This window comes from Histoplasma capsulatum, genomic scaffold, assembly GCF_000149585.1.
Source record: "Histoplasma capsulatum NAm1 scaffold_10 genomic scaffold, whole genome shotgun sequence".
Taxonomy (NCBI): domain Eukaryota; kingdom Fungi; phylum Ascomycota; class Eurotiomycetes; order Onygenales; family Ajellomycetaceae; genus Histoplasma; species Histoplasma mississippiense.
The window spans coordinates 941,818-956,101 of NW_001813973.1; the positions used below are offsets into that span (position 1 = coordinate 941,818).

Sequence of the window (14,284 nt, forward strand, 5' to 3'; positions counted from 1 at the left end):
CACTCTTCCACCACTTTCGACGCATCACCCAAAGTAGACTAGCGCCGCAGCCGCTTTTTTTCTCTCTTCAAATTTTTCAAGTTTTCATCGTTATGATCTTCTCACTCTCCCCAAATTCCCATTTCCTCTCACTCCGCCTTTGTGTTTACCTCCTTTCTCTTTTCGCGTGTAATACTATTGTCGCTATCTTCTCCTCTTGTATTTTATCCCTTAAAATAATAATTTTGATTAACCTCTCATAATGCTTGCATGCCGGTTCTCCCGTGCGGTATGTGTTTTGTCATCACTTGTGCTTCAGCTCAACTTGATATAAGAATGTCAGACTGATTCGAATACATTCAATTAGGTTCCTCGCACTGTTCCTTCTTTTGCCCGTTCCTCCACCTACAAACTTCCCACTACATCCTTTCGGAGATGGAACTCGACAGAAGCGGGAGAGGAGAAGGTAAAGGGCCAAGTCATTGGTATTGATTTGGGTACGTATTACTCACGTTGAGTTCTACCATGTTCTATTCTAGTATTTAGTCATTCATGTGTATCGCCAATTATGGCCGGCTTTTGCTCTAAACTAACTGATATGTTATCTAGGTACTACCAACTCTGCTGTGGCTGTCATGGAGGGAAAGACTCCAAGAATCATTGAAAACGCTGAAGGTCAGAGTTCTATTTTTCCCACTCCAGATGATCCCTCAGCTGGGAATAAAGGAAACTGACCTCCTCTCTTCAGGCGCACGAACAACTCCCTCTGTTGTTGCTTTCTCCAAGGATGGCGAGCGACTCGTTGGAATTGCTGCCAAGCGCCAAGCTGTCGTTAACCCTGAGAACACCCTCTTCGCCACGAAGCGTCTGATCGGACGCAAATTCATTGATCCGGAGTGCCAGCGAGACTTGAAAGAAGTTCCTTACAAGATTGTTCAACACAGCAATGGCGACGCTTGGGTTGAGGCTCAGGGCCAAAAATACTCGCCCTCCCAAATCGGTGGTTTTGTCCTTCAGAAGATGAAAGAGACTGCCGAGTCATATCTTGGCAGACCTGTAAAGAATGGTGTCGTTACTGTTCCTGCCTACTTCAATGATTCCCAACGTCAAGCTACCAAGGATGCTGGTCAAATTGCCGGTCTCAATGTGCTTCGCGTTGTCAACGAGCCCACTGCTGCTGCCCTCGCATATGGTCTTGAGCGTGAGGCAGATCGCGTTGTCGCAGTCTACGATCTTGGTGGAGGTACTTTCGATATCTCCATTCTCGAAATCCAAAAGGGCGTGTTTGAAGTCAAGTCCACCAACGGTGATACCCATCTCGGTGGTGAGGACTTCGATATCAGCCTAGTTCGCCACATTGTCAACCAGTTCAAGAAAGAGTCCGGACTTGATCTTTCAGGTGACCGTATGGCTATCCAGCGTATCCGTGAGGCTGCTGAAAAAGCTAAGATTGAACTGTCGTCTGCTCTTCAAACCGAAATCAACCTCCCATTCATCACGGCTGATGCTTCTGGTGCCAAACACATCAACTCGAAAATGACTCGTGCCCAGCTCGAGGCTCTCGTCGACCCGCTGATTTCCCGAACTGTCGAACCTGTGCGAAAGGCATTGAAAGATGCCAACCTCCAGGCCAAGGACATCCAGGAGGTCATCCTCGTTGGTGGTATGACGCGTATGCCCAAAGTTACTGAATCCGTCAAGAGCATCTTCGGCCGTGAGCCTGCCAAGTCAGTCAACCCAGACGAGGCTGTTGCGATTGGTGCTGCCATTCAGGGTGCTGTCCTCGCTGGTGAGGTCACTGATGTTCTCCTCCTTGATGTTACCCCTCTCTCCCTTGGTATCGAGACACTTGGAGGTGTTTTCACCCGCTTGATCAACCGTAACACTACTATCCCAACCAAAAAGTCCCAGACTTTTTCCACTGCTGCTGATTTCCAGACTGCTGTCGAGATCAAGGTCTACCAGGGTGAGCGTGAGCTTGTCCGCGACAACAAGCTCCTTGGAAACTTCCAACTTGTTGGAATCCCCCCTGCTCATCGTGGTATCCCTCAGATTGAAGTCACCTTCGACATTGACGCTGACTCCATCGTCCACGTCCACGCCAAGGACAAGGCAACTAATAAAGATCAGTCCATCACAATCGCTTCCGGCTCTGGCCTCTCTGATTCCGAGATTCAGAACATGGTTGACGATGCTGAGAAATACGGTGCCCAGGACAAGGAGCGCAAAGCTGCTATTGAAGCTGCCAACCGCGCTGACAGCGTCTTGAATGATACCGAGAAGGCTCTCAAGGAATTTGAGGACAAACTTGACAAATCTGAAGCTGACCAGATCAGGGAGAAGATCGCGGCCCTTCGTGAGGTTGTTGCCAATAGCCAATCCGGTGAAGGCTCCATCTCTGCTGAGGAGATGAAGGCCAAGGTTGACGAGCTCCAGAACGCCAGTCTTACCCTCTTCGACAAGATGCACAAGGCTCGTTCCGAGGAGGGCCAGCAGCAACAACAACAACAATCGACCGAGAACCAGCAGGGTGGCGAGGGCGAGAAGAAACCATGAACATTTGCCCGTTAAATCTTGACATTTTCAATCAAAACAACAAGGATTCGATTTAACTCTGTTTTTTTCCCTCTTTCGTCAAATGAACCTATTTCCTTTGTCATTTAGAGGCCTTTTATTCTGTTTATTGTTTTTTTGTGAATGTTCACACAAACCCTGTTGCTTTGTCATTTTTTCGTTCCATTTTAGTTTTCCCTGTACACATACCAGCCTGTTGATTTCTTTTAATGCGCCCCATACTTGGTGTTGGAGTTTATCTTACGTGTCATCTGCTTTATTTCCGCATAAGCAACCATCGTCATTCTTATCCTGGTCTCAGGGGAATGTTTTATTACTTTTTGTTCACGGTCACCAAGGGATTAGGGGGAAGGCGAGAAAGTTCCCTTTTTCTTATGATGATTTTTTTTTCTTAATTTCTCATTTCTTTTGTCAACTGGGCGGGAAGCGCGGCGGTGGGTAAAACTCAAGGCAGAAAAAGTGTTGTGTTTTTTCTGAATGTCGAACAAAAAAGCGAGCCGGAACACGGGGAAGAGGAGAAAGGTAGTTTGGATTTGTTGGCTGGTTGAACCCGTCTAACCCGACCGAGTCGAAGTCGACCCAACCATTTTTGCGCAGGTATATGTTATTGTATAGCAGACCGCAGCATTTGGGTGAGAATTCTATGGATGGATTGGTTTGGGTGGCAGTAGACGAGGTCGTGGAAGCGTGGTTTCTATATACCTCCCACCACCCCTCCCTCAACTCTCCTTGAAACCCACTCTCCTCTATTCCGTTGTCCACGATTAGAATATTACCATTCTCCTCTCTTATAGTATTTTATTGTCAGTTGGCTTTCATATACCTATTTAGTTCCGTAAATGATTTTCTCCTTCGTGTTGCTGCCTCCCTACCCTTCTTTTCGTCACCTTGTATTCTTATTTCCTGGTGTCACCGTTAGCACACTGGTTCAACATGCGGGACAGTCATGGGTCCAACTATCCTTATACCTTCTATCCCCATTCCCCCAAATGCAACCTGGTCGCATTATCCCCCTTAAAATTCAGAGGACGGCCGCAAATGCGCTGGTGTAATGGTACCTATACAGTAAGTAGTACAGTACATACAATTGAAACTCTGGAAGATTTCTGCGAGGTTCAATTTCTGCAAGCATATCGTTCACTGCTATTGACAATTTTGCAGCTCGGATCTAGCACAAGGTCCCATTCACGGAACTCCTGACTTCTGACTTAAAACACCCCAGTCATTTCACTCTATCCTGTGCGAATGAATTGGTTCCAAGCCTCTTAAGCGCGTACATATCTAGACAAAAAAAAAAAAATCAGTGGATGGGCTTCCTCATCACATTCACACCAGCAAAGCTCAACGCCTTTCATTTACAAACTGCCCCTGCCACGTTCACCCTTTCGCTTTGGCAGCTATTTTCATACCTATTGTTCCGAGATATCGAAGCCCTACGCGAATGCATAGCTGATAAAAACGGGGCAATTCCGGTTTCCATTCTGGCCTCCCCTAATTGACCTTTTCATATCCACCACCCCAGAGAGAAATCATTCATTCGTCACCATTCCTTCTCGTTACAGATCACTTTTCTTCCCCCTTCCGAAATCAGTGCTAGAATCAACATCCGGCTTTCCCCAGACAAAAGCAATCAAAAGGGGCTAAATCCAAAAATAAGGAAAATGACACCAGCCGGCCTGGCCAGCATAAATCGCCGCATCAAGAAGCACCTCCAGCGTAAGATCGATTTATACGTAGAGCGCAGCGAAGTCCTACGCGAACGCAAGGTGGCCGACACGGCTGTAGCTGAGAAGCGCAAACATGAGGATGAGGCCTTTAAGGCGGAGGTTGGGAGGGCGAATGTGAAGCAGCGGGTACGTTCACATATTTGACCTTTGACTCGTATTTTTTATTCTCATTTTATTACTTCCCTCTTTCTTCTTTTTGTTTTTATTTTTCCTTGTTCGTTTATCACTTGAATTTTCCTTTCACTTTGCCTGGGAACCATTTAGTGAAAGCAAACTTACGTATATTCATTTCAATCATAACTATCAACTTTAGAAATTACAGGAGGAGCTGATTCGGCTTGCGGGAGGGTTGACGAAGGGGGAAATGCCGTTGATGGCTGATCAAGCCTCTACGACTGCAAGGGCTCTGAGGAAGAAGGAGATGAGGCGGCGGATTAGGAGGATTGCAAGAGAAGGGAGAAAAATGCAGGCGGCAACGATGTCTACTTGTCGGTATGTTATCCGGCCGAAGGCTGTGGCTGTCGGGTTCGTTTGGCCCCTCTTATTTTCAAGTTGACAAGCCCCCAACCCCCCACCTATTTCGATTTTTGCGTGGCATAGGAGAAGAAGTGATTCCCCTGCATATATTTTGTTTTAATTTATTCCGTGTGCTGACGGTCTCCTTCCTCCTCGCGAAGCCGTGAGCAAATGAGCCATGGATGCCTGTCCTGTCACCACCATAGAGATGCCATTGAAAGGCGTTTGTCGACAGCAGGGTGGTCAGATACAAGGGAGCATCTCTCGGTATCCAATGTTAAGCTAGAGTTAGTAGAAAGAAGAGGGAGTGGATAACGAGGTGAAAAAATGTTTCTTTGACGGTGATTTACTCGACACCGTCTCAAATATTCAAAACTAGCACCTAAACGCTCCAGATACACAAACTCGTTGGTCAGCAGATAGATAGACGTTTTCAAAAAAAATTTAATCATTTACATAAGACAGATGGACGACAGTCTTGCGGAAAGACTAAAGTTCTCCGCTCATTGGAAGCTGATATTTTACATAACGTTGGTTAACTAAGGAAGGCTCTGTGTTGTCACCCGTGGTAATAATTTACGGCCTCAGCTTGGGCGGGGGGACCAACTCTCAAACTGCAGCCGCTGACATCATAAGATGAACCGATTTAACACCACGAAATTCTATTTAACCCTGCATATGACAACCACTTAGAGACACTTCCATTTCCTTCAGATATTACACGTGGAAAAACATCATCATGTCATCCCCTCCGACTCCAACACCCAACCCCCTCATCGACCTCCCCGAAATCCTCCTCCTTTGCAGAGAAAAAGAAAACATAGTTGCCTTCCAGGACGCCCTCCGCAAGCACTGGCCCGCGGTCACCTTCTCCTCCCCTTCTTCATCCACCACCACCTCCCCCCAACCGACCCAACAAGCCGAGCAAAAGCTAAAAATAATCCCCCTCAACGAACGCCTTAACGCCATCCCACATACCCAACCCTTCGACCTCGTCGTTTCCCCCGCCAATTCCTATGGCCGTCTTGACGGCGCCTTCGACGACGCCATCTCCCGCACCTTCTGTCTGCCCGACCACCCGTACCTCACCTTAACGCGTGCTGCGCAGAAAATGCTCTACGAGCGCTGGCGCGGCTATGCGCCGCCGGGCACCTGCACACTGGTACCGTTTCCGGAAGAGATTGTGAATGCGGGGAAGGCGCTGGGGGGCTGTAGGTGGGTGGCGCTGTGTCCGACGATGCGCATGCCGGAGAATGTGGTGTGGGGATCGGGAGGTTGTTTATAAGTGTGTGTGGTCGTTGATGGGGGAGGTGGAGAGGTGGAATCGAGAGGTCAGAGAGGAAAGGGGATGGAGGGGATGGAGGGGATGGCGGGGAGGAGGAGGGGAAGAAGGCGAGGAGGAGGAGGAGGATTGATAGGATCTTAATGCCCCCGTTGGCGGTTGGGGTAGGGAAAGTTAGTAAGGAGAGATGGGCGGGTCAGGCTGTGTTGGCTATGAAGCATTTTGTGGATGCGTTGGAGAAGCCGGAGAGGTGGGGGAGGCTGGACTGGGAGGAACTTGGGAAGGATTCATTTGAGGTTGAAACGACGTGGAAGCCTGAGGAGAGGAAAAAGTAGGAAGCAAGGGGTAATTATGCAGTAACTGTTAGTGGGACGTAGTTTTTATTCGTAAATGTACAAAGACGAGGCGGTAATGATCCAAGTATGGGAGCCTGAAGACTTCTGATCGAGTTGAACCATTTCCTGAATTAGATTGTTCCAGTTACATAGGTTGTACCCGCCAGTATTCATGGATGGAAACATACTCCGTACAAAGGGAATGATTTGATGAACTTTTTGTTGGCCAGCGCTTACAGCCACTTGAAATTCGCTGCAAGGAGGGCGAAGCGTTCCACAAGAGATTCACGGCGTACAAATGCCAGAAGGAATAAATCATATCGCCAGGAACAAGACGAATTATTGTGATTCTCGTGCATTTAACTAATTATAGAAAATCCCCTGGTTTTGGTGGTGAGAGAAATCTGGTGCCCGGTGTAGCCATTGCGGAGAACTTGGTCCGCGGCTGTTTTTGTCTCAAAAGGTGGTGTGATGCATTCGAACGAATCATAGCGAGATAGCCAGATCTTTCCAAAGCCCAGATATATTATATAGCTACACATCAAACTGTTACATAACCCCCCTTACCTCCTTTCACTATACTTAATAACTATTCAATACACATGTTTAGGTACGTCGGCGTACATACGTAATACCAAATTGCCCTACTCCCTTAAAACCAGCACATGAACCGCATAGCCTGACCCAGCCTTCAAACCCACGCCAAAGCCTTCCTCCTCTCCTTTTCCAACTCCCTTCTCAAGAACTTCATCACAAACCCTCCACACCCAAAACTCCTCCAGTGACGCCTTTAGCCACGATTCAAATACATCTGGCGCCCGCAGTTGCTGCGCGATAATGCATATAGTTGGCCTCCTTTTCATGGAAAGAGGTGGAGGCGCTGAAAGCAGCGTCAGTGGGGATGTGCCATTAGATAGAGACGTAGGCGTATAGCCAGGGCGCAGACGACAGATTTCTGCACAGGTCTGCACGAATGGGTCGATTAGCGAATCGTTGTAAATGCAGTCGCAGGAGAGGAGGAGGTCGAAGCCGGGATCTTCTTCTTCTTCTTCTCCTTCTTCTCCTTCTTCTCCTTCTTCTCCTTTCCCCCCTTTGGTTGTTATGACTTTGGCTGATGATGAGGAGGAGGGCATGATGACTTGTTTGAGGGTGGAAGGTGAGTCGAGCTCCCAGTCCAGCGCGGTGAAGGTTACGTTCCCCGTGTTGGTGGCCGGGGCAGGTTGGGATGGGGATGCGGAGTGTTTTGCATTCGAAGATTGGGTTGTTGGCGATTTATGGGAGCCGCGCCGCGACTGGCGGTGATGGTTATCACTACGCCGCAAAGTTGTGGCACTGACTTTGGTTGTAGTGTTTTCTTTGAGGTTTTCTTTTAATAATTTATGGACGTATTCTTGGTCTGTGGCTATGTAATGGCCGATAGATGGGGCGAGGGTGAGGGCGATAAGCCCCGAGATCCCACAGCCGAGCTCGACGACTGTAGAGTTCTGGTTTAAGATTGATGATGTCCAGAGGATATTTTGTTTGGAGGAGAGCCATTCTGCGATTAAAGGGGTGATTTTCCATAACACTGAAAGCAGATGGGATTGGAAGTTTATTTCGGCTACGTTAGAAAACGTTGATGTTTCTTTGCAAAGACGTAGACCACCAAAAGGTAAACCAGTATAGAATGAAATGGCTTTATAAAAACACATACCTGCGCCTGTAGTTCCGCCTGAACGGGATGAGGAGAGGATAGTTGGCGATTGGCGAATTTGAAAATCACGGCCGTGGATGATGAAGTCGACGGTGTTGGCGCGCGAATCAACAAATCCAAGGTTCTGTGAGGGGAATTCCTGCGAGTACAGGTAAAAGGCTTCTACGGTTTCCTCTCAAATAAAGAGCGCAGATGCTTTGTTCAGTATTCTGCTGCGAATGTCGAAGTATCCCATGGATGTACTGCTGGATTTGAAGTACCTTCCTCAGCATCTTTGACCTCAGGGCCAATCACCCTTAAGAATTCCTCGAAGTGCATCATCGACTGATAGTAGATGACAAATGTCACTCCATGTATATAAAGCGGATAGACATTTTCATATTCCTTTTGGTTTGCATCTGGATGTGTCAGGAACGTTAGCTAGGTGCCCCTCCTTTTCTTGATATTCCGAGTCCTCTGATTCTGATAATGATAGCGCCGTGAGTACTCCGTATCAACTATATGGTATAATATAAAAAGGAAGGGAAGCACCATGTTCTTGTAGACAACATCCGCGGAAGCAAATAAATGTTCAAGTAAAGACATTTAGCCAGGTGAGCTCGTCTCCTCTTACTTTTTGGCAGCTAGCAAGGGAAGCATGGACTGGGTTAGGCGAGATAATTTTTTTTTATCCCTTGTTTGATATCCACTCTTTTAGTGCGCCTCCTGTAGCAGTACTAGTACTATAGAGGAGAATAAATAGAATACCAGTAATGAATTTGGTATAGGTTGATCATGGGCCATGGTTGTATGTAGTTGTGAAAAGGATTACCTTCGGCGGTAATGGATTTCAACAATAAGATCTTGGTGCCAAGCATTACCAAGTCCGTGGAGTTACACTCGGGTAGAATTTTTATTCATTGGTTATATGCGGTTAACTATCAAAAAGTTGAACGTTGGTTGAAAAAACTAATTCTCATCATGGCTAAAATCACCTTATTATTTCGATATTTTCCGTGACTGGCATTGAGGACGGGACATATCGATCACACGTCAGCCGTGTGAACACTAGTTCTTGGAAAAATTGCACTGTACTTAGCATAGGCTCGGCACACCACTTTCTCGGCCACTTTGTACCAGCTACGCTAATTTAGTATGAGAAATTACCTGCTGTGTTTGTCTTATTGTCTTGGAGGTATTCTCTCCTACTTAGTTGGCGTGGTGGTTATAGAGTACTCTGGGCAAAGTGGCCGAGAAAGTGAAATAAGTAAGGTAGGAAAGGGCCTAAACTCTATCCAAGCCCTGCCAAGTTCTAACCAACGTTGATGCTCACCATTTGCCGTGGCTAGGACATCTGACCTTGAATTTCTATCCACTTTCACATTCAAGTAGACCCTGGCAATATTTGACTTGACTGTGTCGTAAGAATATAGATTTCAAATAACTAATCCATAATTATTATTAAGTTTCAGTTTCATTCGAGCTCATGGTGATGCTTGTAATGTATATAAATCGACAAGAATGGGGTTTTCGCCGTCAGTCAAACAAATTTGAGCACTTTTACGTCGAATTTGGTGTTTTTGTGGTGGTTCAAGCCTTGGTTTTCACAGAAGCCGCGTATTTTCGCAGTAGTGGAAAGAGTCCACTGTATTTGGGGACGTTGCGTGATGGGTACTCCGTAGGCTTATCCCAGAGTCTGGCTATTGGCCAAGAAAGGGGCCATCGATTTTGTGGTAGTTCAAAGCGCTGGCCCGCTCAAGATCATCAAGGAGTTTAACGACTGAATTTCCTGGTTCCACTTCGAATAAAAAGTTCTTTTGCCAGATGATCAAAGTTCAGGTATCAGAGGAAGTGATTGGCTGAGCGCATCAGCCAGCTCTGACCGCAGTGAGCATTGCAAGGCTCCCTTTGAATACACAGTCCATGCGATTGAAGACTTGCGAAATATTTTGATACCTAAATTTCTAGTACGATTCATGGCCGAGGTTCATGTCATGCAGAGGAGCACATTCAAAGCAAGATTAATGATAGTGATTGACAGTCACTCCAGCTACCGTTTCTTCATTTGTCTCAACTCGCTGCCAGCAGCTGCTGATCAGTTCAAGCCAAAGCACCATGGCGTCACTCGATCGTTCAAAGCCCCTAATGAAAGATGGTATTCAAGTGAAAATATGAGAATATACTCTGAATAATTTACAACATACAAATACTGGCCAGCCACCTCACCGTCGCAACTGGGGGTTCTCCCTTTCACCTGTCCCACTGGAACTCTCTAAAAATAAAGATGAATGATTTGTTTCATGTTTGAGAAACGACATCATTGTTCATGTGCACCCTATGCAGGAACTTTTTTTGGCCCCCCTCGCTGTCACTCATTCCATGTGCATTTGATGTCACTATGGTGGTGCAGGTACGTGTACTGTACATGCCTGTGTTCCTACGTTACGCCTTGATGTACGGAACATTCTGTATGGTACAGAAATATCTGTTCCCGATGCGGCCTAGGCGCCGCCTCAAGAAAAAGTTCTGGCTCAAAACCGATCCACCAACGACGAGACTTGCAGAGAAAGGAATCAAAGCGGCCTGGGCGAAGTCTCTGTCCTGTCCTAACGATGCCCCTATTCGCCCAGATACAGGGAACAATGCCATGCCGTAATCCAGACAAAATTAGTCTGGGTCTCGGCCCAAGGGGTCGGGAGTTGGTTCTGCACTAGGAGGTGGAGGACCTGGGAGACGATGCGAGTTCATGGTTCCTTACGGTTTATCAAGAGATCATTGACTGCTGTTTTGATGAAAATATTATATTAATTCTGGACACACACTGACAACAGAGCCAAGAGTATTTCTGTACTTCAAAGTCATCTGAATTGCGCCCTCCAATATCGGACATAAGCTAATGGGAGCTAACTCCTGGGCAGCTCCCTTCAACCCCAGAGTTCCCTGTCAACTCGTTGCCATGCGCTAGCTTGTAGCTAAGGGCCCTTCGTTATCTCAATCGCAGCTCCTCCTTGGTCCACAGATCACAAATAAACCCATATGATTATTTCGGGAGGTTGGTATTTTTTGTGCCTTCTAGTAGGTAACAAGAGTTTCCGAGGTTGAAGCTGGTTGCCGAGCGTAACTATGGAATATGGACCAAAGCAAAGCTCCACAAGATGTAAGGAGAAGGGCAGGACGCCAGGTGCTGTGTGGATCGCAAGCAAAATCAAAGAGAGGTAAATGCTGCTTTCGGCATTTATAGTCACCCAAGGATTTCTACTCGGCTTCAAAACCAGGCTTCTGCCCAGCAACTCCGTGTACATTGATCATCCACTTGAAGCAAGCAGCCACGTATCCCGCTGTGTCTAGATCTAATCTGGGTGGCCCAGTCAGTCTCATAAATATCCCAGCAGAAACTCAAATTCATGGATTCCTAAATAGCATTTTGAGCGCGATATTCTGAGTCACGGGACCAAGTATCTTTTTGCGTTTTCCTCGGCAAATGTGCCTTCATTTTGCGGTACCAGTATCATATCGAGTTTGGCAGGCTAGTAAGCCCAATACCACAGATACGATCGGCGCCAAGCATCTGCTGGGTTGAGTCCCTATTACTTAGGCGAATGCAGCCTTGGAACCATCAGGCACAGAGGAACTCCCACGGCCGTGCTGGCTGTGCTGGCGGGATTGGCTACCTTGGCTACGCTCGACAAATCTCCACCACCGCCTTCGTCCCATCTCCGTCCTTTTAATCCTCTTATTCTCCTCTTCTTTCTTCGATCCTCTTCTGGTTTTCTTCTCTGCTCCCCCCTCTCCCTCTGCCCCAAGCTGAAACGACTGATTTCTCGGTGCAGTGCCTCGAAGTCAGGGCTCATACTCTTCCTGGCTGCCTACGAACCTCTCCCATTTCGAATCCAAACCCTGCTGTCTGACAGACGTCCAGTGCCAACTCAGCCACCATGGTCAAAAAGGATTCCTTTCTCTTTCCTCGTATGACCAAGAAACCTCCCTTTGCTGTTGAAGCTCCGGGTGTCGAAAAGGTTGAAGGGGAAACCATTCCCCGAAGAAATCCTGCTGCTAAGGATGGCCTCATCAGCACACCTCACCCGGATATCTCAACCCTCTATGATAACCTCACATGGAGCACGAAGACGCACGGAGATGCCAAAGCGGTCGGATCGCGCCGGATAGTTAAGACCCATGTCGAGAATAAGAAAGTCAAGAAGATTGTGGATGGAGTGGAGAAAGAGGTCGATAAAGCATGGACATTCTTCGAGCTCAGCGGTTATACTTACCTTAGCTTTATCGAATTCGAGAAGCTTGCACTGCAGCTGGGTGCTGGTCTCAGGAATCTTGGGCTCAAAAAAAATAGCAGGCTCCACCTATTTGCTTCTACGAGGTGAGCCATCCGGCACCAGCATCGTGGCCCTGCTGGCTCCATCCTCCTGTGTTTCCTTAGCTACCTCGCATATTATGCTAACTCTACTCGTTTTCCTTGATGTAGCGCGCATTGGTTGGCAATGGCACATGGTATTTATCTCCGATGGCACCTCATTCACACATTTATGAGCCTCTCCTAACATCTCCTAGGCGCTTCATCTCAATCAATGACGTCGGTGACCGCCTACGACTCCTTGGGAGAGGATGGTTTGAATCATTCCCTGGTCCAGACACATAGCAGCGCCATTTTCCTGGACCCTGCCCTCATCCCCACTCTTACTCGTATCTTGAAGAATGCCACGGATATTAAACACGTCATCTACGACACGGCAACTGAGGTCAAGCAAGAACATATTGATAGCCTGAAGGCTGCCTTCCCTCATGTCAACATATTGAACTTTGAAGATCTCTGGAAGCTTGGCGAAGAAAATCCCGTAGATCCGGTACCACCAACCCCGGAAGATCTGTGTAAGTACCCAACATGGTACATTGTTGCTGGTTCATTTTCTAATTAAATGTGTAACTTCTTCAAGGCACGATTATGTATACATCAGGATCAACCGGACCGCCGAAAGGTGTGGCTTTGAAGCATCGCATGGTTATCGCGGGGAGTATGTCAATAATTTCTTTGAATCCCTAGCTCAGTAAACCTCACCTGCTAACCCCAATTTTACAGTGGCCGGAGCAAATACTAATGTCGGGCATGTTTTGGGCCCAACCGACACTCTCCTGACCTATCTTCCGCAATCGCATATCCTCGAGTTTATATTCGAAAATCTTTGCCTTTTTTGGGGTGGGACTATGGGTTACGGAAGCCCCAAGACACTTTCGGACGCGTCCGTACGTAACTGCAAGGGCGATATTCGTGAATTGAAACCTACCGTCCTGGTTGGTGTACCAGCCGTGTGGGAAACCGTAAAGAAGGGAATTATCGGCAATGTAAACAAGGGTGGCGCGCTTGTCAAGGGACTTTTCTGGGGAGGTCTTGGAGCCAAAAACTTCTTGATGTCTACTGGCCTTCCGGGATCAGGCGTCTTGGATGCAATCATTTTCAAGAAGGTCAAGGAAGCGACTGGAGGTCGACTCAGAGTTGCCTTGACCGGTGGCGGGCCGATTTCCAAGGACACACAATTATTCCTTTCCATGGCTCTATGTCCAATGATTAATGGATATGGCTTAACTGAAACCAGTGCTATGGGTAGCTTGTGCGATCCTTTGGCATGGAACATTGACACCGTTGGTGATATCCCGTCATCGATCGAAATCAAACTTGTTGATTTTCCAGAGGCAGGTTATTACTCGAAGAACAACCCACCTCAGGGTGAGATTTGGATTCGTGGCCCTAGCGTTATGGAAGGATACTACGAAAACGAAGAAGAGACCAAAGCGGTTATGACGGAAGATGGTTGGTTTATGACCGGCGATATTGGCGAGTTTGACAAAAACGGCCATCTGAAGATTGTCGACAGGAAGAAGAACCTGGTTAAGACGCTGAATGGTGAATACATTGCTCTGGAAAAGCTAGAGTCGATATATCGTTCCGCAGCTGTCGTCGCCAACATCTTGATTCACGCCGCGACAGATCAAGTTAAGCCGATTGCGGTTATCGTCCCCGCCGAACCTGCTCTCGTCGCGCTCGCGAAGGCGAATGGAATCGAAGGAGAAAGTATCGAGGCTCTGGGTTAATGACAAGAAATTGAACTCCATTGTCCTCAAAGAGTTACAAAATGCGGGTCGTCCAATGGTTCTTAAGCCTTTTGAAATCATCGAGGGAGTCGTTCTG

At 47.4% G+C, this 14,284-nt stretch overlaps 5 protein-coding genes across 5 annotated transcripts; 4 read left to right on the forward strand and 1 right to left on the reverse strand.

Moving 5' to 3' along the window:
- Positions 1–241: 241 nt before the first annotated feature.
- On the forward strand, positions 242–2,535 carry HCAG_08176 (heat shock protein SSC1, mitochondrial precursor; the record flags this gene model as incomplete). Its single annotated transcript, XM_001537017.1, has 4 exons — positions 242–268; positions 347–476; positions 589–654; positions 728–2,535. The coding sequence occupies 4 exons, from the start codon at positions 242–244 to the stop codon at positions 2,533–2,535; spliced, it is 2,031 nt and encodes a 676-aa protein (XP_001537067.1).
- A 1,679-nt stretch (positions 2,536–4,214) lies between these two features.
- On the forward strand, positions 4,215–6,413 carry HCAG_08177 (conserved hypothetical protein; the record flags this gene model as incomplete). Its single annotated transcript, XM_001537018.1, has 5 exons — positions 4,215–4,406; positions 4,594–4,805; positions 4,958–5,083; positions 5,490–6,011; positions 6,107–6,413. 5 exons carry the CDS (start codon positions 4,215–4,217, stop codon positions 6,411–6,413), a joined length of 1,359 nt encoding a protein of 452 aa, XP_001537068.1.
- A 644-nt stretch (positions 6,414–7,057) lies between these two features.
- HCAG_08178 (conserved hypothetical protein) lies at positions 7,058–8,963 on the reverse strand (the record flags this gene model as incomplete). The annotated part of the gene is made up of 4 exons (XM_001537019.1): positions 7,058–7,980; positions 8,107–8,268; positions 8,367–8,504; positions 8,918–8,963. 4 exons carry the CDS (start codon positions 8,961–8,963, stop codon positions 7,058–7,060), a joined length of 1,269 nt encoding a protein of 422 aa, XP_001537069.1.
- Positions 8,964–10,483: 1,520 nt separating this feature from the next.
- Positions 10,484–10,741, forward strand: HCAG_08179 (predicted protein; the record flags this gene model as incomplete). Its single annotated transcript, XM_001537020.1, has 2 exons — positions 10,484–10,495; positions 10,565–10,741. 2 exons carry the CDS (start codon positions 10,484–10,486, stop codon positions 10,739–10,741), a joined length of 189 nt encoding a protein of 62 aa, XP_001537070.1.
- Positions 10,742–12,020: 1,279 nt separating this feature from the next.
- HCAG_08180 (conserved hypothetical protein) lies at positions 12,021–14,187 on the forward strand (the record flags this gene model as incomplete). The annotated part of the gene is made up of 5 exons (XM_001537021.1): positions 12,021–12,460; positions 12,566–12,591; positions 12,652–12,969; positions 13,035–13,112; positions 13,178–14,187. The coding sequence occupies 5 exons, from the start codon at positions 12,021–12,023 to the stop codon at positions 14,185–14,187; spliced, it is 1,872 nt and encodes a 623-aa protein (XP_001537071.1).
- Positions 14,188–14,284: the final 97 nt, after the last annotated feature.